At 33.7% G+C, this 25817-nt stretch overlaps 4 protein-coding genes and 2 pseudogenes across 8 annotated transcripts; 3 read left to right on the top strand and 3 right to left on the bottom strand.

Annotated features, from left to right (window-relative positions):
* Positions 1-338: 338 nt before the first annotated feature.
* Positions 339-4178, bottom strand: LOC120153611 (wound-induced basic protein-like). The gene is made up of 2 exons (XM_039165521.1): positions 4005-4178; positions 339-631 (listed from the first exon to the last, which is right to left on the bottom strand). Exons 1-2 carry the CDS (start codon positions 4073-4075, stop codon positions 559-561), a joined length of 144 nt encoding a protein of 47 aa, XP_039021452.1. The 5' UTR covers positions 4076-4178; the 3' UTR covers positions 339-558.
* Positions 4179-5799: 1621 nt separating this feature from the next.
* Positions 5800-10894, top strand: LOC120153590 (ethylene-responsive transcription factor-like protein At4g13040). Of its 3 annotated transcripts, XM_039165503.1 has the most exons (7): positions 5800-6116; positions 7050-7164; positions 7374-7504; positions 8659-8749; positions 9633-9813; positions 10172-10293; positions 10393-10751. In XM_039165503.1, the coding sequence occupies exons 2-7, from the start codon at positions 7122-7124 to the stop codon at positions 10524-10526; spliced, it is 702 nt and encodes a 233-aa protein (XP_039021434.1). In that variant the 5' UTR covers positions 5800-6116; positions 7050-7121; the 3' UTR covers positions 10527-10751. The 3 variants fall into 3 exon arrangements, with proteins under 3 accessions (XP_039021434.1, XP_039021435.1, XP_039021436.1); XM_039165504.1 differs by lacking the exons at positions 5800-6116; positions 7050-7164 and adding an exon at positions 8217-8327 and having other exon boundaries at positions 7368-7504; positions 10393-10894; XM_039165505.1 differs by lacking the exons at positions 5800-6116; positions 7050-7164 and adding an exon at positions 8220-8327 and having other exon boundaries at positions 7373-7504; positions 10393-10894.
* Positions 10895-11496: 602 nt separating this feature from the next.
* Positions 11497-13855, top strand: LOC120153592. The gene is made up of 4 exons (XM_039165510.1): positions 11497-11614; positions 11693-11806; positions 13122-13226; positions 13419-13855. Exons 1-4 carry the CDS (start codon positions 11521-11523, stop codon positions 13667-13669), a joined length of 564 nt encoding a protein of 187 aa, XP_039021441.1. The 5' UTR covers positions 11497-11520; the 3' UTR covers positions 13670-13855.
* Positions 13856-13966: 111 nt separating this feature from the next.
* Positions 13967-15812, bottom strand: LOC120153591 (NAC domain-containing protein 91-like). Of its 3 annotated transcripts, none has more exons than XM_039165507.1 (5): positions 15665-15812; positions 15280-15557; positions 14763-14945; positions 14402-14672; positions 13967-14307 (listed from the first exon to the last, which is right to left on the bottom strand). In XM_039165507.1, the coding sequence occupies exons 1-4, from the start codon at positions 15801-15803 to the stop codon at positions 14604-14606; spliced, it is 669 nt and encodes a 222-aa protein (XP_039021438.1). In that variant the 5' UTR covers positions 15804-15812; the 3' UTR covers positions 13967-14307; positions 14402-14603. The 3 variants fall into 3 exon arrangements, with proteins under 3 accessions (XP_039021438.1, XP_039021439.1, XP_039021440.1); XM_039165508.1 differs by having other exon boundaries at positions 15280-15540; XM_039165509.1 differs by lacking the exons at positions 13967-14307; positions 14402-14672; positions 14763-14945 and adding an exon at positions 14955-15167.
* Positions 15813-19127: 3315 nt separating this feature from the next.
* LOC120153579 lies at positions 19128-23271 on the top strand (annotated as a pseudogene).
* A 291-nt stretch (positions 23272-23562) lies between these two features.
* LOC120153589 lies at positions 23563-25371 on the bottom strand (annotated as a pseudogene).
* Between the last annotated feature and the right edge of the window lie 446 nt (positions 25372-25817).

Genomic DNA, 25817 nt, shown 5'->3' with positions numbered 1-25817 from the left:
ATTTCAGTCCGCAGAATATAATGTAGATAATTAGTAAAGACTTGAACCATCATACAATCCACTTGTATCAATTAAACAATCCTCCTCGGCTTCTAGAGCATCGTCTGTTTTGTTTAGAACACAGAAACCAAGGTATTGCAAAGAGTGTATCCAGAACAGATATCAGCCCCTGCACAACTCAAACTGAGTTGGTTATGCGGTAAGAATCTGAATCGATATGCATGTTAGCATTTTTGCATTAAATCCATGAGCAAGTGAGCAACACACTTTATGAAGGTGTGCTAGCATCACAAGGCAAATGTATAGAACCATTGCCAATCGTAATGCCCACTCAAGGCTAAAGACAGTAAAAATTCTTGATATTGAAATGAAAAGATACAAGCTTGAAAACCAGAGTCAGTCCGACTCGAACAAACAAAAAGAACCATTAATCATGGTATTTTTGAAACGTCAACAACAAACTAGAGTTGTCATAGCAAGCATCTTAGAACTTTAGAACATCCAATACCCTACTGTCTTCTAATTATAAAGCATATAAATCTTAAACCAAAGCATCTACTACTCTGTCATGACTGGTTTATTCTCGTTTGCTTTGGGTTTTTGATCCTTTGGCTTCTGCTCCTCCATTTTCCTGAAAGATGAAGCAACAGTTACATTATGTCAGAAGTATGTCACTACAACAAAAGCTTATCTTACAATAAGATTGCAGCAGGTCAAGGTAAACCCAAGGTAGCAGATTGTAGAGATCCATAAGAAAACCAATCATATTACCCATCATATATCATTGGGCAAAAACATGGGAGAGGAAATAAGAAATTCAAAAAGTATAGCAAACTAAAACTACCAAAACTAAAACAGAACATTCCTCTAAACACAACCACAAAGGAAACACTTCACTCTTGTCAATTAAAAAGAACTTGCCAGAAAACATGCTTCAGTGAGTGTCCATATGAAAAGAGACAGAGAGCAAAAAAAAGCTTTCTAGGTTGTAAATTTCGGGCTATTGAATAACAGATAGGGCACAATAATGATGAGAAGTTAAGGGTCCTAACTCCTGTTATAAAATTAGAACCACCAGTTTCGGAAGTGGCTGAGTAACAATGGAACCAGAGGGGCAAGAATTTTGATATGTATATATCCAGTGTCATGTGCATTTTTTTAGATATATTTCCAAAATAAAGCAATAGCCTCCTGTGAACACATTATTTCGTCCCATTTTCATATCACATTTTTTATAATATATATATATATATATATATATATTTATATTTATGTTTATTTAAACGTATATATGTGTATATTTACTCATTATTTTATTACACTTGCAGGCCTGATATTCGACCCAAGTTACAAGACCAATCTGTTGGCCCAAACAACGGCCCAACATACACCACACGCCCAACACGCCTACCCAGATCAGGGTTTCCAAAAACCCTAGCCATGCCTCGTCCCACAGCGCCGTTTCCTTTATGGATTCCTTTCACCCACGTCCAAATTTCACGACACACGTCTCTCGCCTCCAACAACTTGAAGCATCCGACGCAAAACCATCACCAACAAACAGTAGAGTTTGATTAGGACTCTAAGATGTCAATTTTTTGTGTATAAATAAACATGTAATCAAACACACGAGGACACACAAGGATTAGGCTCGAAAATACTCGAAAAAAACAGAAAGCACATCAGAGCTATTGTACATAGTTCGAAAAGAAATAAAGGTAGCATTTTTTACCTTGTTTGTTGGTCTTTTGCCTTTGCATGTTAGTATTCTTCTACGATTTGTTCAAAAACTCAAAGAGAAAAGCTTTTGGCCGATGAGCGGAGCGTTTTCGAGATCTATTGTTTTAGATCTAGCCCCGAGGCGTTCGTTTTAAAAAAGGTTTTGATTTTTAAAAAACAAGGTGGAAAGAGCTTTCGGGATTTTTGAAAAAAAAAAAAAATAAAAGTTTTGTCGGCGTGGGACACTAACGGCCGGATTCTGGAAACAAGGGTTGGTGTTTTTGAAGAACACCGAGAGAGAATAAGGATGGGGAGAGCCTTTTTGTGATTAGAAGAGAGAAATGATTTTTTTTATAAAAAATTTAACTTATATACGATACCCGTGGACCCAATTTGACCCGCGCCTGGACCCGACCGGCTCAGCTAACCCGCGTGTTTTCGTTTTAAAAAGGAGTAAACTTTGTTCTCGGTCCCCTCAGTTTTAAAAAATGCAATTTCAGTCCCAAATCAATTTTAATTCCCCTGATTGCTTCGAAATTTGACCCTCAACTTTGATTTTCATTCCAATTTAACCCGTTATGCTTATTTTTACCTTTTTTTATATTTTATCTATTTCTATTTATTTTTTATAATTATTATATTATTTTATCTTATTTTGTATATATATACATACTTTCATTTTATTATATATATATATATATATATATTTATTATTTTTTATACTATATCTATCATTATTATTATTTAATTATATTTTTTTCTATTTATTTATTGTATTTCTCTATTTTTCGGTCTTTTATTCATTTATTATATATTTTTTTATTTTCTCATTATATATATTTAGCTATTTTTTCATGTATTTTATTGTATTATATTTTTCTTATGTACATTTTTTATATATTTTTTACTTATTATTTTATTATTCTATATTTGATTATTATATATATATATATATATATTTTATTCTTTAGCTATTATTATTTTTAGTTGTTTTTTTCTTTTACATTTCATTTTTATGCATATTTATTTCCTTTATTTATTCATTTTTTATTTTGGTCTTTTTATTATTTATTCTTTATATTGCATCGTCTTTATGTATATGCTAGTTTCCTTGTTTCATTTATTTACTTATTTTATTTTTTGTTATTTGTTTTTTATTTTCTATTTTATTTCCTTTATTTTGTTCTTTTTACCCTACTCATCTTCATTTTTTATGTCATTATTTTTTGAGGGGTGTTTTAAATCAATCAGTGGTAAGCCTCGGATAATTATTTTACCTTTCAATTTAAAATTATAACTTTCTTAATTAAAGACAACAGGAAATTGCGTAATACCGAAAGGGCAGTTCAAGGCTGATAACCCTTCCTTGACTGTAACGACTCCTGAATCTGACACATCACTGGTAAGGCGCAGACCAGGTAAGAAATAAGGTATCATGTCAACCTATTTACTTTTAAATAAATGATCGGTGGCGACTCCAATTCGTTTAATCAAATTCGAAGCCCAATTCCCGGGCCCAACCGAAACACGGCTCCGACACCTCCAAAGGACCAAAGCTACAATTTTCATTTGTAACTTTATAAATCTTTGAATCTTTAAAAAGGTACTAAAATTTTCTCTAATTCTAACATTTAAACTACTTTCATTCTTTAGGGGAAAAAATTATATAAACAATCATTTCTAAACTTAATATATGTTTGAAAAGAGTGAGGGGTTTCTAAGCTCATCCAAATGATCTATGTGTAAATCTGCTAAAAGATTTAATAAAAAATATAAAATTGCAATGCATATAAATTATAGGAACTATGATTTTATGTTTTGAACTGTACATAATATAGTATTTGCTTTCATAACCATTTTTTCTTAACTTATGTATCAAAGATTTACATAATATAATATGTTTATAAAAATGGTCGTACACTCGCATATGTATTCGGTCCTATACAGAAATCCTAGCTCCGCCACTAAGTTCCAGAAACCATGATTGCTATTAAGCTTTTAAAACAATTAGCAAGCAAATTCTCCTAATCTAAGATAAAACATATCACACAATAAACAATCTAGCAAAGCGTTGTGTACAGAGAACCACGCATTAGTACAAATTAGAGACAATTCATCTTATCATAAACATCATATTCATGTTGTTCACAATGATAAAATCAAGAAATCCACCACCGTTTGATACTTTATTCCCGTCCCCAATGAATATAATCATTCAAGCTAATCACACCGAAAGATAACAAGAGAGGGATAGGGATAGGGAGAGAGAGAGAGAGAGAGAGAACCTCTTGTCGGAGGAGCCACCCTTCTGGCTGAGGAATGAGCGGAAGAGAGGAGAATTGACGTCGTAAATCATTTTTTTCCACGGAAACCCTAGCTAGCTTCCTCACGCAGCTTCAATCAACTTAGCTTGGTGATGATTTTGAGTTTATTTAGAACCTGGACCGCCATTATCTCGACACCTTCAATTATCGTGGTTTTCTTTTCTCAGGCCTCGCCCATAAATCTGTTATGATTCCGTGATTTTGGGCTTCTGCATGAATGATAGACCCGGCTCATCATTTGAGTATTAAATTTCTGCTCAATTTTTTAAATAATTCGTATATTAAATGTATAAAAAATATTAAACATCCAATTATAATCAAATTCAATTTAACATTTTTTATGATTTATATATAGGTATAAATTCTATTGATTAGATCATAATTTAAAATAATTCACTTAGTTTAGCACATATATTGAAATTTAAATCTTATTATTAATTCATTTACTATTTTGATTCTTGAGTCTTATGGGAGTGGGAATGTCTCATCTTCTTTTCTTTTTATTTCATGGTTAGTTTCTATTACAACATCAAAGATTTCCTCACAAACTTTCATTGATCTACTACAACCAGCCTCCACTTGATCAGAGATTAAAATTATAAATTTATATATAATTAAAAAGAATAAATTATTTATTTAGTCACTCAATTATTATTTTATTTTCGTTTTGGTCATCCAATTATTATTTTTTCTTCAAAATCATACTAAACGTTACATTTTTTGTTAGTTGTCATTAAAAGATTAACACCTACACTAAAGTGACATTTTTAAATTATTTTTTTCACATTCACTTAATTATTCTTTGATTAATTTTTTTATAATACTTGTTATTAGGGGCCTAATTTCTAAATTCACCCCATACTACTAAAATCACGGGCTGACTACAACTCTTTGATTGCACTAGGAAAATATATGCACTACTTACTAATTAAAACATTCTGCACTTAAAAAATTAACACGGTTTTGATTTGAACCTAAATTTAGATAAAGGATCAGGGAAATAGCTCTTTAGCGTTAACAGAAGTGTTTGCATTTAGTTATTAAATAAATAAACAGAAAAAATAGTTAATAGATAAATGCAACACGAACGATTTTATTTTTAAACTGTTTTCAAATGAAAATGTCTTGTTTTTACATAAAAGTTTAGGTCAGGAGTGACTCCCCAGTCCAAAGTCAAAGCATACCTAAAACTCAATTGAGATTTACGTAGGACTTTACAGATTGCCTACAAAAAGTGACGGTGGTTGGATTCGAACTTGCCTTAAACCTATGAATTTTACATCAAATTTCTAATGAAAACTAATGTTAAATTTATTTTCGGAGATTGAAAAAGGATGATTCAAAAAATTTGAGATTAAATAAATGTCAACGACATCATCCACCGTACCAATGAATTTGTTAGAATCTAAGTTTAGAAAAGAGAGAACATGGAAAAAAATGAAAATGACCAAATTGATAGAGTTTTTAAATATGAAGAGTTAACTTTATTAAATTATTCTGAATTAAGATCAAATTTTAACAAAAAATTAATAATTAGTGACTAAATTAGAAAATGTAATATTTATAATCAAATATGTATGAGAAATAATTTGATGATTAAAAAAATAATTGAGTGACAAATGATATGTATTTTACCCAATTATTTATATCAAAGATACATATGTAAATATAATGTAAAGATTATGCAAGCATACGTTTCCCTCGTCACATTCAAGGCCTTCGGTCTTGGTTCTTTGCCTGTTCAGCCTTTGCTTAGCTTTGACTTTTATTTTTCCCCTTTATACCAGCAGCTCCTCCACCCTTTGATAAAGAAAAATTATTTGTCAAAAGGTGGTAAAGATGGATGCATGAGCCACCACCACCTTCTTGGAAACACTCTCTTCATTCATTCTTTTCTTCTCTCCCCATCTTCCTTCTTTCCCTTTACCAACAAAATCCTCAAAATTTACCCTTCCTTTTTCTTTCTTTGTTTTACCAGATTTCAACATTAAAAGTACCTGCCTTTCTATCTCTTCTTCTCCTCGGTTTCTCTGTGTCTATTGTCGGCCACTACCTTTTATTTCCCTTCCTCAGGTACCAGACAACTGACAGAAGCAATGGCTATTTTGTCTGTTTATGATTTATCTTATCCTATGTAATGGGTGGTTTTAGCGGTTCCTGATAATGGGCTCATCGTCATTTTTTGCTTTGATGAATTTGGAGCCTTTTGGCTTTCTGGGTTTTTTTACCCTTTGATTGTTGTGTGTTTTCAGTTTTTGGGGTTTGGGTTTTCTCCCCACTCTCTCTGCTTCCACGAAGGTGGCAGGTTGGTGGGGTTGACTTATTTTCCTGGAGAGATAATTGGGATTTTTATCAGGCACACATATTGGGCAACTTTGTTAGTTTCAAACGATGGAAGTTTTTGCCTTTAGATTAATTTATCTTAGCTTTTAGTTTTACAGGAAAAAAAATTACTGCCGTGCTTTATTTCACCTTGCTCCCTTATCCGGAGCCTGGTTAACTTTAGGAACTGAGTACCATTTCTTTAGTTTCATTTATGAATTATTTCTGTTTTTACCAGCCATAAACTCTGTTGTTCCTTTTTGAAAATCCAATAAGTACATGGGATTGCCCCATGCTTTTCTATGTAGCAATATTGAAATCAAACGTAGCTGTTGATGAGAAACTGGTTGGTTTTCAGCCAACGGATAGTGTAAGAAGTACTTGCAGATGACTTTAATTTTTTATATTTAAAAAGTTAGCTAAAATCTGGGAACTTCACCTGGCAATTCCATTTTTCCTTTAGTTATTTGTCTAGATTGCTTAGGTGCATCAGATTAATTGCATGGACTCATAGTTCTGATGGTCTTCCTTGTTCATTTTGACGACCGTTCCTATATCTCTCTCTGCAGTCTTCTGTTTTTATCTGCCATCTTGTTCATTTTCTATTTTATTCTTCTTTAATGTTTGTATCAAATGGTTTGATCCACTTCTAAGTTCTAACTCGCCCAGCCTTGGTAATCTTAGGAGCACATACACAGGGATAAATGCAAAGGAAGATAAATTAAACCATTGTTTGCTAATTAAGGGATTGCCAACATGGTGAGCTTACGCAGACGGAAGCTTCTTGGACTCTGCTCTGGTAATGTTTAACTGAGATGTGCTTTATATTGTATAATTAATTGCTTCTATAGATAGCAATGGATATGAACTTTCACTATGTATTGTTATGTAAAACCTGTCCTTCAATTTTTTTCTTTTGTTTTTTAGGGTCAGTTTGTTTGAGTGAATTACAAGTATTTAGAATTTTAAACAAGTTCGAAATAATGATTGATTGATGACCTTTTGTAGGGAAGAGCTCCTTTTTGACTCCACTATCCAGATTCTTTTGGAATGGAAATGCTCCTGAAAATTCAAGTCAGAATGCAAAATCAATCAGCGTGCATCCTATGCCCTCATATTCCATCAACCATATGCATGGGGTAAGAATGCATATTAATCAACCGATTAGATATAGTATATCATGATTTCATGGTTTACTTTGACCTTGTGGTTGCATTTATATGAGTTGATCGTATCACTTTCTTTTACCATTTTGTATAGACTTAGTAGCTTGCAGAGATTCTTTTATTTTTCTTCCCTTTGTTAGGGATGCTTGCCTTTAAAATGCCTCACAAACTTATATATTCTTATTGTCCGCATTGAAGTATTTATCTGGGCCTTCAATCTTATTTCATTTTGTCTGTTCTTTTAATCCTCTGCCAATCTTAAACTGGTCTTATAAATTGTAACTTTCCCTTAATTATATATTTACTTTACTAGTGTGTCTCGCAAAATGTAACAATTCTAGGAGAGAGTCATTTCATCCCGCTTTGTCCAAAAAAGGGCAAAAGGAAAGACCATCTGTTGTTATGGAAGAATCTTTCCTCCCTTATCTTGGATCTTCTTTAATACTATATTTCTGGAAGGATTAGTAATATGCAATGATGCAAACATGAAAGAATGTATCCGTAGGTGATAGTTACAGACATATTACATTTAATTTTCAACGTTGTTTTTCTATATGTACTTTCCTGGTAGCTGGTTGTCACAAATGCATCTTCAAATTGAGCAGTTTTCCTGGTTGGTACGGTAGTTATAGTTATGCGAATATCATAGCCAACTGTTGGTGGCATCTATGGTTATATTATGCAGCAGTGAACAAAAGGTGGATCCATGAGAAAAAGTAGGGCATGATACATGCTACTTGTTCTCAATGAGAATCATCAAATGGAAAGGCACATGTCTTCACTCACAATGCCAATGGTAATATTTGTACTTTGTTCTGTGAATGCTACGTATTCTAACCTAAGGATTACTAAGCTCCTTTGCCATTTGGGGGAGTGAAACCATTAGCTTTTGATGCTTGGTCATTGCATTGCATCCCGGGGCACCCACTTATTATAGAAACTTTTTTCACTGTTCCTTTTGAGCAAGAATCACAGGGTAAAAAGCTAGTTGTCAATTAAAATGGTACTTTTAGGTTCCTCTAGGTGCATCATACTGCTCATGACAGATAAATACAGAGTGTCATGTAGTATTCAATTTCCGCTTATTACTAAACAGTTCCGTATAACTATTTGATGCTGTTTCTCAGAAAAGCATTGCTGTGGTTGGCTCTGGATCACCAAATATTTCTGCTTCTGGCTCTGGTTCATCAAAAGAGCCTCATTATCAACCTTTCCCAGGTTTGTCTCTTAGGAAACCCGTTTTCTATATGTTTGTTAATATCAATACATCTGGAAAACTTTTACTTGTTTATGGTTTGATGTTGTCTTTCCTTCCTTTCTCCCTCCTCTTCTCTCTGACTTCTTTTTTCTTCGTATTTCTGTTTTATGTTATCCTTTACAAGTAGGATAGAAAATTAACCTGAAATATAGTGCCTTTATTTTACTTTCTGTGTCTTTGAGGCACATATAAAATACATAAATTGGATAATTTTGATGAATATAGAGATATTGAATGCTTGATGGATCTGTGGCAAGAATGGAACCGTGGAAGTATGAGATAATAAGGTGCTATTTCAACATGGAAAACGGGGCATTGATTGATGCAACCAGTTACCTGTTGCATGATATTTATTTGGGACCTTTAACATCAGCAACTCCAATTCAGTCTACCTGAGATCGTATTCAAATATTGGGTTCTGGCATCTTTAGTGGTTGCATGCTAAACTAATTTCTAGATAATAATTTTGGGGAAGTATGTTATGAAAATGATTTTATCTGCAGATATTTAATGCACAAAATTGAGGTGTTCTACCTTTAATTATTAAAATCCTGTTGATGTTTGTTTTTGGACTTTTCTTTTTCTTCTTTTGGGGATAACTAAGAGAGCGGCTTGTGATAAATGACATGTTTGACACAAATACAGAAGCACTTCGAGGAAGAGATGGTATTTCACCCTATTTGTTGGTTAGAATATAGAGGAAAATAATATATCTCGGAACTGAGTTCCTGCCCTGGCTCTTCTGGATAAAACATGCCACTAATCACCATCAAAAGTGGATGCTTGGAGCCATTTTAACTTATACATTTGACTAATGACAATGTATGATTTTATTATTTATAGGGCAACCAATCAAGCGCAGGAAGCGACATTGGAGGAAGCATGCTCAAAATCAAGAAGCATGTCTAATGAGGGGTGTATACTTCAAGAATATGAAATGGCAGGCTGCGATAAAAGTTGATAAGAAGCAGATTCACTTGGGGACTGTTGGTTCACAAGAAGAAGCTGCCCGTTTATATGACAGGTAATAACTTGTCTTTCTTATCTTACTTGTAATGATTGCTACTACAAATTTTCTGCAAACTTTGATCTCCTTGAGCTTTACTATAGTATTCTGATAATAACAAAAGAACAAGTTTGATTCCTTTATTTTCACACTTACCACGGGTCAAGGTAAAATTATTCTCTTCACGTTGTTAATGAATTTCTTTAAAAATGTTCATGCACTACTGATGATAAATATGATAAAATTGGTATATTTATATTTTAATAATCAGAAAAGAACGTGGGAGGGGTATGTAGGAGAAAGCTGTGAAGTTATACGTGATTCCTAGCTTCTCAGAAAGGATTTGGAACTCATTGGTTGATATTTTTATCTATAGAGCTGCTTTCATGTGCGGAAGGGAGCCAAACTTTGAGCTGTCATCGGAGGAAAAGCAAGAGCTTAGTAGATTCAAGTGGGATGAGTTTTTGGCATATACTCGCCATTCAATCACCAATAAAAGTAACCCTTTCTTTACACTTTCGAACCTTATCATCTCGGCTCATTTAATCTAATTGAACACTTAATTGTGCTTATTTTGAAATGAATATGATGTTACAGAATACAAGCAAAGGGTTGGGGCTGAACCCCAGAAGATGTCTGAACCTGTAATAGAGAAGGGTTATCCAGACAACAAACGAGTCAATAGCTCCTCAGCTTCAGAAGAGTTAGGGCCAGACTCTTCGGCCTCATGAAAGAAAATAGTGGTTTTGAGAGTGAGGCTGAATGATCTGATGTTTAGGTAGTTGCTGGGTCTCCATTTTTTAGGGTTGAAATTCTACTAGGGAGCCGAGTAATATATATATATATATGATTATGTTCTACCAAGCAGATATTTATAGTGCTTTTAACACTGTGAGAGGTGGTAATGGAGTAGTTTTCATCAGTCACCCTGATCATGAATGTCATGCAAAGCTAGAGTTTATTTAAAATTTCCCCAAAGCAGAACCCAAGCTCTGGATCTTGTATTTCAGGTCGTTGTTGCTGTCAATGTACTGCATAATACGATCAATCAACTGTTTAAACAAGTATTAAGATTTAAGATCCTCCTAGACTTGCTGTTAATCCCTTTCCTACTCTTTTTCTCTACCATTTCATCTTACGTAAGAGGACTCAGGATATATGTTGTTTTCATCATGGGTTTATATAATATTCTACTTGAATGGGTCTCTTTGTTTTATCTAATTTATTTTATGAAATACAAATTTTCAGTATTTAATTGGCATAAAATGAATTGATTATTTCAATTTCCAATTCAATGTAAAATGGTTTTTTATTTTTTTATAAAATGTATTATAGTATATTTTTCTAATTTTATACATACATTATACAAAAATGTTGTCGAAAGTTATTTTGATGAAGCCAACGAACCATACATTTACTGAATTGATACAATACTATAAAACTTTTTATTTATTCGATCATTTGACAATGAACGCTCAAATTTCTGCATATGAAGTGCTCGAACCTCAAATCTCAAAAACCAATAACAATATTTTAAACACTGAGATCATTTGATTCTTTTTACTATAAACAATTTTAAATACGAAATGATAACATTATACAAAATTAATATATCTGTCTAATAAAACTCTGGGTTATTGGGCCTTTCCTTATAAGTACACATGTAGGGGTCCGACCCATTAAAAACTCTTGCATAATGCAGAAAAAGATCCCAAACTGAAAACAATGGCGTCCCCCAACCACCAAGGAGAGTCCCCATCGTCATCACCAATCTCCGAGGACTGGCGGCGTCGAATATTGATCCCTACGATCCTTGCTGGTCTTTGTCTTTTTGTCTTGCTCACTTTTGGTGATTTTTATTTATTGAAACATCAGGAGTCATGAATGTTTGAAACAGGGGTTGCCGGTGGAGGATTTGGGCTGGTTTCAAAGCATCGAAAACTGCATGGTCTGGCTAATATTTCAGCTACTTATGCCACTAATTTCGCTATTGTCACCGGCTGCTATTGCGGTATTTCCTTTCTTTATATAGTATTTAACTGCAAGTGATCATTTGTTAAAGTCAAATTCTTTTTCATTTTCAATTTCGATCAGTAGAGGAGATGACTTTCCAAATGAGTCAGGGAGATGTTAAATTGTACTGTAATTTGAACCATAAATTGAATAGAAGAAAAATCATAAGTTTCATCATCTATAACAATCACACATTTTCAATAATTAATTCCTCCAAAGTATTACTCTATTTTGCACCCAAATCCAGCTTTAAGAGCATATAGAAAGGGTCTTACAGGAATTCCTGCTACTAACTTTTTATGTCATTGGTTGTGATAGTGGGTCATATTTGTACTCATATATAAATGCAAGACATAAAATTTGTTTTCGTCTTTCAAAATAACGTGTGCAATATATATCCACGACATTGCCATTAATGGGGAGTGACATTGGTGGAAAAGTTAAAGTAACTTGGGAGATCAGCTTTCTTGACCTGGATAACTAGGTTTTTTCTTGACACATGGAGTGGTGCCGTGTGGGGTACCAAGAAAGGTTTTAGTATCATCTTTAGGTTTTTAGACCTTGGAAGTTAGATTTGATGCCTTGATTTAATTAATAGTAGGGAGTTTGTACATTCTTATCTTGTCAGTCATAAGTATCGGGTAATCATTCTCTTCTTGTAACATGACTTTGGTATCATATCTAGGCGCACTGAATTCTTTTCTCATGTTAATGTGTGAGTTAGCATCATAGTGTTGTTGAATGCAGCCTCCATTCAAAATAAAGCATATAGCATGAATACTAAAATTACCCCCGTCCCCCTTGATTTCTAGTAGTTTTACTGGAAAAAATGTTGCTCCGAAAGCTAATGCAACGCTGACTTGTATGAAATTTATAGGCTTGGTATTAGCAAATCAACCTAGGTTGACTATTTTAGTCAATGTCACTCCTAAAAGAAATTTCATACAATGTGCATTTGCATTGGGAAATGCATTAAACTTGTAACAGGCCTCAAATACATTGTGATAATTCGAGACACTGCTTCCTTAAACCTTTTTCTTCTCCTTAATATGGCCTTTTACATCGTCATTATGAGAGTGCATGCCTTCTGTTCTGCCGTTTTCCGGCCTCACTGAGGTTGACTTGATATTTTTCTTAAGGAAATGAAAGTCGGTAGAAGATATAAGCTTTTCCGAACAGACAGATATAGTAGTGGATGCTTTGGTAATTGGCATCTACAGCATCACATTTCTTGCAAACTGTTACTTCAAAAAAAAAAAAATTGAAAGAAGTTACTTCAATTGGATACTGCAATAATAACACTAATTTGGCAGGAGCACGTGAATTTGTAACAGCAACTCGTAAAACAGGACCTGAGGATCTTCTGAATTCTGCAATTGCTGGATTCGGTACTGGTGCTATATTGGGCCGTCTTCAAGGTATATTTTATCAGTCTCTCTCTCTCTGTGTACATATATATGTATATTATCCATATGCTTGTTTAATTCTGCAAATGTAGATCAGTTCTGCATGCTACCCCAGTTGTTTAAGCACTTAAAGTGCTAAATTTGCGTCACCTCTATTCTCCTCCGCAACATCTCTTTTAAAAGATTTGTTCTGTGACATTTTAGGTGGTCAATTTGGTGCTTATCGCTATTCACTCATCTTTGCTGTTGTTGGGACAGCAGTGGATTTTACTGCACTAAAGTTAAGATCTAAATTACCCCACATCAGTGAATCTATGTTTGATAAGAGTGGTTCGTTGAAATTGCCAGAATGGTCTCCTATACAAGTGCTTGATGAAGAAGCCCTTGCCGCAAAACGAGCTCGAGAAGAAAAACTGTATGGACAAAGAAAAACTCTAAGCAAAGAAGAATCATGAGGGTGGACTATATACTTTTTAGTTCTTAATTATTGATAATAACATTTTTCGCCATTGCTAGTTCAGCTCTTTGACAGATAATATTGTATTTGCTGGGATTAAGTTTTGTTTTGCTTTCAAAATATTCTGATAATATTCTTTGTTTACATTAGCTGTAATTTGGGATTCTAAACATCCTTAGATAATTGAAAGAGAAAAAAGTTATTCACTTCTACGATATTTGAGATATCTGAAAATTTCTAACATTTCTCGACTCTTGAGAATCTCTAGGTCTTTCTTATTACCCACTAAAGGGTATTCTCCCCCGACGTTGAGCCTCGACAGTTTCTATAGACGGATCATCATATTCAATGTGGTCTTTTCCTAGATTTCTCCATCCAATTTGATGATTCTATCATCGAGCCTATGCAGGGCAAGCCAAAACCTTCATTGTCAGCTGCCGGTCCTAGTTGCATGTCTCCTTCTTGAAGGTAAGCTTCATTTTTATCAGAAAAAGTTGAATTCAAGAACTCTCCATGTTCTTTGTTGGTGATATATTGATCTTGAATCCAATTCGAGTTATTAGTTGCTTCTGGCGCTGCTAATAACACATCAAGTGATGATAATATGTTATATAATCCATCATTATATAACAGTTCCTGAAACATGGACGAAAAAACAGATAAGATCTTTCCATCAGTTTTACATTCTGCATCAATAAATGATTAAGAGAGAGAGAGAGAGAGAGTTTACTGTTGGAATTATGTCTTCTTCGGCAAGATACTCCAAGTTAGAAGGCCATTCAAAGCCCTCGGCTGCAGTAACTTTATTATGTTGATTGCTTCTTTCATTAGAAGGCATTTCAAAGCCCTCGGCTGCAACAACTTTATTATGTTGATTGCTTCTTTCATTAGTGACAGTTTCATCATAGTTAGTGAGAATTGAATTGCAAGACTCATCGAACCCTATTATCGTCTTTGGGTCCATTTTGATCCGTTGGCACCTCTTTAAGGTGTAAAGGTACCTGAATCAGAAAAATAAGATTTTTAGATAGTCATCATCATCATAATTCACATGGATAACTGATTAAGAAATTTTGGATCAGGCATCTTACTTTCAGAATTGCATACTCTGCAACATGATTTATGAAATTAGATGATACATTGGAGCCTTCATCTTCATTAACCATGTTATGTTGATTGCTTCTTCCTCTAGCATATATCTCAACAGCGCTGCAACGGTTATGAGCGCCGTCATGGTGTTTGGATGCTTCTGACCTGTTAGGGTATAGGATGTTCTGACCATAGAGAAAGAAGCAGTAGCCATGAATATCCACATCATGATAGAAATATACAACCGAATGAAGAGAAGAAACATAGGGAATCTAAGCTCTAACCTCTGACATTGCATTGTTTGCTACATGGTTTTCTAAATTAGAAAAAGAATCCTGATTTAATTGACCAACTTCTCTACTGGATATATCAACCTTTTTCTTCAGTTTACAAAGTTTGAAAGGCTTCTACACAAATTAAGGGACAACAACATATTTATTGGTGCAGTGAAATCTCATAAATAAATATAGAAGTGCCATATATATGTATGTATGATAGCAATTTGAAAAGATTGCTTACTTGATCAGACTCAGCTGTAGCCTTGAGTTCATACTCATGCATAACCCAAGAAGTCTTGTTTTTGTTCTTATTGTTACATTGGCCTTCATAGAAAACCAAAGTCCTCTTGCTGCCGATCTGTGATCCGGTTTCGGAATTAATTATCTTACGAGGATTGCCAGTAGGCTTCCAATACCCCTCCAGGGTGGTCCGGCTAATCAGTTTACTGTTTAGGTACTTGTATCTAGGTGGGTACATGAAGTACCACGATCGATCTCCTGTCTGAAAGTTCGAGCACCCTGAAAGACGAGCACACACGTATTTATTAAGATGATACAACATATTTTGAAGAATTCGAGTAAGAAGTAAATGTAGGATTAAGAAGCAAAGAAGGAAGGGATTTGACCAGGTAATTCCCAAGGCTCCAAATCGCAGATGTCTTGTATTTCAGCAATAAATTGGACGAGAGAATCACGGTCGAAGGTTCTGATATGAAGATACTCCATGAGTTCTTCATCAGTTGGGTGAAATCTGAACCCTTTCATGAGATTGCTGATAAGAAACCAAATATAAAGCTCAAGATGATGAAATAAGAATTTAGCGCACTCTCCTTATGGTGTGGGTGTATATATAGAAAATACTCCTTGCTTCATAAAAATATGGTAAGTGGATGTCGATAGGCCAATGCCATGGCTACTTCCACGCCAAGTTTACTCTGTTAGTGTGAAGTGTAAACCAAAGTCGACATTCTAATGAATGTGGCCCTTTTTTCTCCTTTTATATGTGGACTTTCGGTTTTAATCTTTTAAAAGTAATTTATCAATTCCAATATTACTGTGGCTTACGTCATATACATTTATTTATGTTCAAACAATTTCATAAGCTTCGTGAGCAAGGAAGGACTACTTCTTTAAGTCGACTGTGACTGTGTGCAAAACAAGGAAGACTCTAGAGCATCCTTTATTTTCCCATCACAAGTAATTACTACCATGAAATTATTAATCATCATATTATTGCTAATATTAAATTATATATCATTAATAACTAATTCATTTAATAAAATAAAATATTAAAATTTTCCCTTTAAATAGTATTTAGATCTAGAACTTGAATATTAACATTGTGAATAACATAAATTAAAATATCGAATTGAGAGAGTCATCCTATAATAAATTTCCATAATAACGAATTTGAATTAATTGATCAATTTATCAAATATGGATAATTATACTAAGAATAAATAGTCACATTAAATGTTTTTTCCCTTTTAAAATGATTAGTTTAAATGTCTAAATCAAGTTGAATTCATAATTTCCAACAAAATTAGCCTGAGCTAATTGATACTTAATTGAGATATCTTATTTTAACCACTCTTCAGAGTAGGAAATGGGTATATCTATTAGGTTATTGGTTAATTAGATCATTATACAAAACCAGTGACCCATACAACTAGGTTTCGCCAAATTCGTTCACACTCGCTTCTTAATTAAGCAGCTAATATAGTAAACTGATTGATTCTAGTGGGTTAATTATGTCAGGGATTGAGCCACATATACACAAGCAGCCAGTTAAGGAGTTCTCCCCAAAAGAAACATTAACATCACTTTTTTCTGGTCAATTTCCTACGCCCTGAAAAATAATATTACAAGAAATGAAGTTAAAGAATCTAAGAGTAACAACTCTAACGAAAATTAGATAGATAAACGAATGTAAAACTCCAGTAATAAAAGAAAGGAACTCAGAGATAAAAGTTTAGTGTATTATGATCCTTGAATATAGGAAAAATAGAAATTTATTGAATCACTCAAGTGATAAAAGAAGAAGCCTTTGGTTTGGACAATTATTTTATAAGGACGAACGTTTGATTTTATATTTTTTTAATGAATAATTGCATTATAAACCAAATCAAAGATGCAACCAGCTTTACATCAAACTAAAGCAGAAAAGCTGCAGAACCACCCCTAAGCCACCTATAAACAAAACAAACTCATACTATATAAATATATCTATTTACATAGCCTCCCCTCTTCAATTTCTTACCCCACAATTTTAGTTTTAGCGTCTCCTTTACTTGATCCACCATCTCAGAGGCAGTAATCAAGCTACCTCGAAACAATTTATGATTCCTAGCTTTCCAAATAATAGCAATACAGCTGTTTCATGCCAACTTCAGTACCCAAGCCCTCAAAGACTTTAAGCCTACAACACGCCTATTCAAGCTCATCACTCCAGATCATCACAGACCTGTTTTCCCTGCAAAGAGCCAGAACACTACTTCAAACAAGACGAGATACCTCACACTAAAAAAAACAAATGCTTCCTGGTCTCACTCTCCTTCCTGCATAAATCACACTCACCGTCAATGGCCAAACCAAAAGAAATAAGCCTGCTCTCAGTAGGTAACTTATCCAAAATCGCCATTCATGAGATTAAAGCATTTTTAGGGATGTGCCTTGGATGCCAGACCAATTTCTTCCAAGGAACTTTCTCCTTTTTACATCAAGTCTACTGCCAAATCATAGCCACAGTACTAAGAGATAAAAACCCTTGGATCGAAGCAGCTTTGGTTCTAAGCTGCAGAATAGTCCTCCGCTTGATTGTACGTTAGATGAACAAATTTATAAAATTTAAAAAGCAGCGAAATTATAAAATTTTATGGAAGCGAAAACAGATTAAGTCTCCTAGGTCCAACCCTATATATTTATATGATGTATTTATTCATTATCAATAGATTAAGAAAATTTAAATAAATATTATATCATAATCACTCTAACTAATAAAAAATATAGAAAAAAAGGATAAATTATAGGATTGATCATCTTTGTTTAAGTTTTATACATTTTTTCTTACTGAATTAAAAAATATAATATTTGATCATTTTTATTTTTATTTTATTAAAATGTGATCACATTCATTTTTATTTAATTAATATGTGATCATCTATCTTATCGACTTTTAATGTTTAATCACTAAAATTTTAATTATTGTTAGTGAGAAAAAAATGAAGAAATTAAATAAAAGTGATCACTTATTAATTAAATAAAAATGAAAATGATCAAATATTATATTTTTTAAATTCGATGAGAAAAAATGTACAAAACTAAAACGAAAGTGATTTATTATGTAATTATCCTAGAAAAATCGAAAATAAAAATATATTGTCATGCTAACGTACCTAAAATTTTAAATGATAATATATTAAACAATTATATTTAATTAAATATAAATCAATTTTAAATTTAATAATTGTGATCAAATTAATTTTCAAAATTTTCCAGTTCTATTAAATAAACATATAAAGAGATTAATTTGAGTTTTAAGCCTTAATTAAATGTCGCATTAGCCCTTTAGGTTAAAATAAAAAGAGAACCCTCTTTCTTTGTTTAGTTATATCTCTTTTCTTCGAGCGCCGTTCCCTGCAACTCTTCTCTTCTCTCTCTCCCCCCCCCCCAACATCTTAGTTCAAGTTATGTTATCTTATCGGTAGGTTTTTATTCGTTATTTGATCTGATTATATTTGGGAAGTTGAGAACTGCCAAGTGATGGATTTTGGGAAATTTGCGCAAGGGCTTTGAGTTCCTTTGATGCGAAAGCAAAATGGGGCTCTGAAAAAAAAACCACACATTCCCTCTGATGGCAGTTTATGGTTTTGATCCATTTCAGCTATTTTTCTTTGTACGGTTTTAGTTTGGTCACTACTTGATTCGATTTATGGTAATAGGCTCTTAGCTCAACAACCTAGATTTGAGAAATGGTTGATCCCTTTTCATGAGTTCTGCCAGGTGATGTTTGGGAGATTTTGCGCAAGGGCTTTGAGTTTTATTCTCTTGGAATTACAATGAAATAAAATTTCTGCCCTACCCTTTCTGATGGCTGAAAATCCTCATTCTTTTTTCTTTTATGCGTCCGTGGTTGTTGTGGTCTGGGTACTCTTTTCTTTATTCTTTTTCAGCTATGAATAGTGAACTATCTAATTTCACAAAGGATATCTGTGCAGCCTGCAGGTGCTTTGAGTATCCTTTATGCAAAAGCAAATTGGAACTTTGAAAAACATATTTTAAGATAGTTCTAATCCACTTGAACCTCATTTCTTTCTGTGTAGTGTGCTTGTTTTCATCAATTAAAAGTTCGGCTCTCATGGACCAACAATTTAAATACCGTTTCTGCATTGTCCCTTGTAATGGGTGTGAACACTTAAATCTGTTTCTTTTTACGTCTGTGTTTTAGTTTCTTCACAATTTGTTGTCCTACCATGCCCAAACAGCATTTTAAATAACTGTGCAAAGGTACAATCGAAAACTTATTACTACTGATTTTATGTGTCAAGTGATGGTTTTTTTGTGGCTGTTTGTTTGATTTAGAATTATTAAGTGCTTAATTATTTAAATGTTGAATGATTCAGAGGTTTTGTATGAATTAGCTCTGAATGTGATATGCTGTTTGATAATGGCTTCGAATCATTCAGAATGTATTTCTGTGTTGAATCATTCAAAATATATTTCTGTGTTGAATCATTCAACACTGTTTTGTTGAATTAATTAGCACTAAATCATTCATAGGTACGAAACAAGTACCCACTGAATGGTAAAAAAAAACCTTAGTGAAAGGGTTTTGAGTTTCTTTATGCAAAATCTAGATGGGACTTTGAATATATATATATAGCTTCTGATGGCAGTTTATGGTTTTGATCTGCTTGAGCTACTTTTGTTGTGTTTGTATGTTCTTGTTTTTAATCTTTTGAATTGGTTTTAGTTTGCTTACTATTTGGATTCAATTTTGGGTTTAGGCTTGTAAACAATATAGATTTTGGAAATGGTTTATTCCTTTAGGTGATTTTGCCAGTTCATGTTGGAGATATTTTGTGCAAAGGCTTTGAGTTCTTTTCTAATGGAATGACAATGAAATATATGTTGGTAATCCAAATAATAGTGGAGTAGTTGAGAGATTTGTGAGAGTGGATAACTATCTTCTTGAACGATTTTGACCCTACGTTACTCCTAAAGTAGAATTATGGGTGATTATCGAGCGAGTTGATTGCGAATTGAACAGTGTGTTCGTTAAAAAAATTGTTACTCGCTAAGTTCGGTGCTTGTCATTCGTCTCGTTGCTCTTTTTTTAAACTCACAAAAAAATTAACTTATTTTCTTAAATATAAATAAAATCTATTAATATTATATAGAGTTTAATATAAATATAAATTAATAAATATAACAAAAAATAACATAAGAGTGCATGAAGTAATTTCAAAGTTTAAACTCTAAATAATAATCTACAAATGCATTAAAATAATAAATGGTGTTTAATGTTTGGGTGTAGTAAAGTTTTATTTAATAATATAATTTTTTTGTTTATTAGAAAATTAATAGATTAGTAATTTATTATTTATTATTATGTATTAATAAATTAATAATTTATTTAATGAAATAAAATTTTTAAGATAATTATTAAAAAATTATAAAAAAAAATAATGAGATATTCGTGAATTTATCAAGTTGAGTTGGATTCTGTTCAATTTAACTTGTTAAGGTTTGAGATTGAGTCGAGTTAACTCGAGTCGATTTTTTATTGATATTTGATCAAGTGAAAATTGAATTGTTTACAAACTACTCAATTCATTAAGCACTCTTAATTACAATCTCTCCCAAATTTACACCTTGAAGCATTTGATTTTTTCCCCTTTCACTTTGATATATGAATATGAAATCGTTGTGTCAAACTTAGGGTGAGTGTTTATTTCACAATTATATCAATCATGGTGAAATTATTCCTAAAATAATAATTTTGTCAGGATATAGTAATTTCATTTTATTTCTCGTGATAGAATCAAATTGATATCTAGAAAATATCTATTAATTGAATACTTTCTATAAAATATTATATAAAGAAAAGCACCGAGAAAAAATATAATGAAAAATGCAGTATTAATAAGTGAAATATATCTTAAAAGAATGCTTAATTGTAAAAGACCCTTGGTAAAAAAAATGGAACCCCCATGAAATTTTTATAATCAATTAAGTTCTTTCATTAAAGATAACCAATTAAGATATTCTAATTAATCAAATTTTATAATTAATTAATAAATATATAATGAGTTGACCACATGTGACAGGTTCTAAAAGCGTGACGTCATAAATTCATAAAAATTATTGAAAAATATAGTATATATGATATAAAATTGTTAAATATTTGAAAATTATTAAAATAAAGTAAAATATAAATTATTATTAAAATATATGAAAGGTATTAGTATATTACTGTTTTGTGCATAATATTTGCATTTTCATTTTCAAAAATTATATAGAAATGAAATCCAAATCCAAATCTAAAAATTCAAATTCATTGTTCTCAAACATGCAGTGTTTGACAACCTTCATTTAGAAACTCTACTTGAGTTTATGATTTTCCCTTTTGGTTTGGTCATTAAATAATGGTTGGTTTCCATCTGTAGTTTGTAAATTGCAGAGAAGTTTAAGCAATCGCATGAATGAAACGTACAACGTTCTCAATATTTGTTTATTTAATCTTTAGGAAGCTTATGCATTGCAAGAAGTTGGTGGCAACCATGCTCAAAGTGTTGGGTTTTCAACAGATGGGTTCGCTACCACGCCTACCATGAGGAAATTGCATCTCATATGGGTGACTGCTCGCATGCACATTGAAGTATATAAATACCCTGCTTGGTGGGCACGTGGACCTCAATTTTTTGGTATTCATTCGAGTTTTCCATTTCTAGTTCATGTTTGACGAGTAGATGTTGATTTTGTGGTGCAGGAGCGATGTGATCGAAATAGAAACATGGTGCCAAAACGAGGGAAGAGTTGGAATCAGAAGGGACTGGATCCTAAAGGACGTTGCTACCGGTAAAGTTATCGGAAGAGCTACAAGGTACATCTTGAACCTTTTTTCCTCCCCTCACTTTGGTCTTTTATCTGCATATTAGAAGATTTATAACATGAAAAAGCCTGAGGGTACTGGAATTGTGAATTTAACTTATTGGCTGGTTTCTTTTTATCCTGCAAAACCTTGCATCTTATACTCCCGTGTTGTTTTAAGGTCTATCATGAATGCCATGTACTATATCTCTTCTAGATTAACTGTGCTGATCGGAATGAACGTGAGCTTACATATTCTTGATATCAGTTGTTTTGTTCTGGAAGCTAATTCATCTGCTACCTTTTCAGCAAATGGGTAATGATGAATCAAGTCACAAGGAGGCTGCAGAAAGTTGGTGATGAACTCAAGGAAGAATATCTTATCTTCTGTCCTCGAGAACCTCGGTAGGTGTTTCCTTTCCTGGAGGGCTAAATGATAGCGTTATTACTAAACTATATATATATATATATATAGTTTAGTATGATTCTAAATAAAGATGACTTAATTATATTCCATTAACACCTTCCTGTAATCCTCTCGTGGCGTTTACAGATTAGCATTTCCGGAGGAGAACAATAACAGTTCGAAAAAAAATTGTCAAGTTCGAAGATCCTGTTCAGTATTCGAGGCCAGGGCTGAAAGTAAGCTTACCCAATTCATTCAAAAAGTGCAGATATTCATTGAAATTCTTATGAGCTTTCGATATTTGCAGCCAAGACGAGCTGATCTTGACATGAACCAGCATGTCAATAACGTCACCCACATCGGATGGGTTCTGGAGGTCAGTAGCATGACATTATTCTTTCTCTTGACTTCCAATGTCCAAAACTTGGTTGATTTCATTAACTCATGTCTGTATGGCAGAGCATGCCTGAAGAGATCATTGACACGCATGAACTGCAAACTATCACGTCAGATTACCGGCTTGAATGCCAACAGGATGATGTGGTTGGATTCGCTTACCAGTCCGAACTAGTGGAGGGTACAGAAACAGGTTCAGAGAACAAATGGATCCACATCTGCAACTACAAGAGAAGACCAACCGGACTGCCATCAGTTTTTGCATCTCTTGAGATTGTCTGGTGATGGGCAGGAAATAAACCGAGGTCGTACTAGTGGAGAAAGAAACCTACTAGATGAGGATGAGCCTCAAATTCGTTCAATAAAGGGCACGAGGCACAAAGTTACGGAATGCTTATTGCCTTACTACAACCGGTTGCAGAAGCAGATGATAATCATATTTTTCTGTATCACATTCTTGTATAAAGACATACATTTTATTTGTTAACATTAGGTACATATAATACTCATTTAGCATTAAATTCATGTTTAAACGTCAAATAAAGTTGACAAATCGTTCGGCCCAACTAGTTGAAGTGAACTGAAAACAGAAGATCTGATTGCTAGACAAGCCTTCTCACTTCTCACATTAAATAGAATACAATTTTTATCATCAAAGAAAACGATCACACAAGCATTGTTAATAAACCATAGTTTGACATAAATTACCCTGCTTCTTTGAAGGAGCCCTTCAATGTATTTACAATATTCAACACAGATAATGAATCCATGAATTCAGTCTCATTTCCTGCACCATGGAAAGCAGCAGCTCTGGAGGAAAAGAAGAGAAATCAAGAAAAGTACATAATCAGGAATTCATATAAGATTCGTAGAAACCACTGCGAAAGCAACCACAGTTCTTAGACAGGGTCCCGAACAACATACCTTAGCATTGCTGTCAGCTGGTTTCCGGTGCAGAGCAGTGCGGTATGGGGATTGCTCACCAGGCATGCCTGGTACCCTACCGCCGTTGTTCCTCTCTTCTCGCACCATGTTGAAAATGTGAGTATAACCATCGGCTGATGCTGGGTTATTCTCATCCCAGTCACCAAATTTCGGAACAGCAGGACCTTCATCGGGCTGTCATATTAGATATCAGATTGTTAGCAGCAAGTTCTAAGTCAATACCAAGCTTTGAATGAAGTGGAACTCACTTATGTTCAAGATTATGCTATTTATGACAATGAAATAACACGAAGAGAATTTACACTTTCATCGCCTCGAGTACTAGGCCTCATTCTGGACCTTGTGGGAGTGCCATGGCTACTATCATAAGAATTCTTTCCTTCCCCAGCAGGTGATGCCATGCTACCTCTCCCGGCGGCCGGTTCATGATGATGGAGTGGTGATCTATCTATGCTATTTTCGGATCCAACCCTTGGTTTCGTAGCTTGTTTTGGCGCTTCACGACCATAACGTGATGGTGTAGTGTCCCCGGAAGATTTGCGGTTAACATTGTCTTGACGTGCGGGAGAATCCACATATTGTTTGAGGTCACCTTCTTCCCTGCTCCTTCCACGCTCTTGTCCCATTCTATCAGCTCTACGTCCTACCGGTTCATCCAGTTCCGCTTTCGTTTTTCGAAACCGGAAGAGCTACATAATCACGATGCAAGTTGGGATTCTCTTGGGGATCGTTCGGATTTACAATCTTTCCACCGGTTCGACCCTGACGGGCCTTGTCGAAATAAGCTGTGTAGGGAACATTCTCATCACCCTCCCAATTGCCAAACTTGGGTACATGAGATCGTTGCTAAAACATCAACAGAAACGAAAATGAAAAACTTGGTTATTACATAAACCAGCAATCAAAATTGGAATCCTTGCACACATTATTGGATGCTTTAAGTTTTGTTTGCATTATCATACTAAAAAACCACAAATTTTTATCAGGCAATTTGATGCATAGCTTGGAAAAGAAGAAAACATATGCCCAGATCAGCCAAATGATATATGAAAGTTCACCAACCAATTATGAGCCAACAAAATAAAAGCTTAACAGATCATACAAAAAAAAACAGAGTTAGCAATACAGAATCTCAATAGATCATACAAAACTTAGTTAAACAACTAACAATGAAAAACAAGTTTCAGCCTTGCTTTGCTTAGAAAGAAGCAAAATGAAATTCCATAATCCTCAGCTTTATTTTTTTTCTTCTAAAATTTACTTCGGAAACAAACAGAAAATAATGTATACTAAACAAAACAAAGAAAACAATAATGATAAAAACTTACAGCCATCAGCAAACCTGAGAAAGAAAACCCAGAATCCCCAAAAGAACAACAAAAGGAAGCTTCTTTTTTACCAAACTATTGCAGAACAAACCCAGATAAATAAAATTTACAAATTAGTATAAGAACCCTTCAACTAAAATTCAGAGAGAGAGAGAGAGAGAGAGAGAGAGAGAGAGAGGGCTTTCTGTGAGAAAAAAAGAAAAATTAGAGATTAAGAGGAAGAGGGAGAGGGAGAGAAGTTTATTAACCGGTGACTCAAGTCATTGGTAAAGTTTGACCCATCACTCTCTCTGTAAAAATCTCTGTTTCTTCTTTGTTTCAGATGTCTGTCTCAAAGTGGCTCCTTCCACGCCGATGCATGAACGTCCTTCTCCTTTGGAGTACTATTATTGGGGAGTGGAAGGAATGATAATTGATGCTGGAAGTAGCAGTATTAAGAAAGGCTTTGCTGGTCAAGTGTTAAAAGACTCCTAAATTGAACACCGGTTACTTCTATTGGCGGCTGACTTGCCAACTTGTCTTAAAGACCTGACAGTTCTCTGTCTTTATCCCCACTTACTTATATTAATTCCCGAAACAATAACTTTTCTGTTTGTCGGTTTCTGTTCTTTA

This window comes from Hibiscus syriacus, unplaced genomic scaffold (genome assembly GCF_006381635.1).
Source record: "Hibiscus syriacus cultivar Baekdansim isolate YM2019G1 unplaced genomic scaffold, ASM638163v2 tig00111101_pilon, whole genome shotgun sequence".
In the NCBI taxonomy this organism is placed as follows: Eukaryota; Viridiplantae; Streptophyta; class Magnoliopsida; order Malvales; family Malvaceae; genus Hibiscus; species Hibiscus syriacus.
This window is presented reverse-complemented; position numbering and strand designations above follow the sequence as displayed.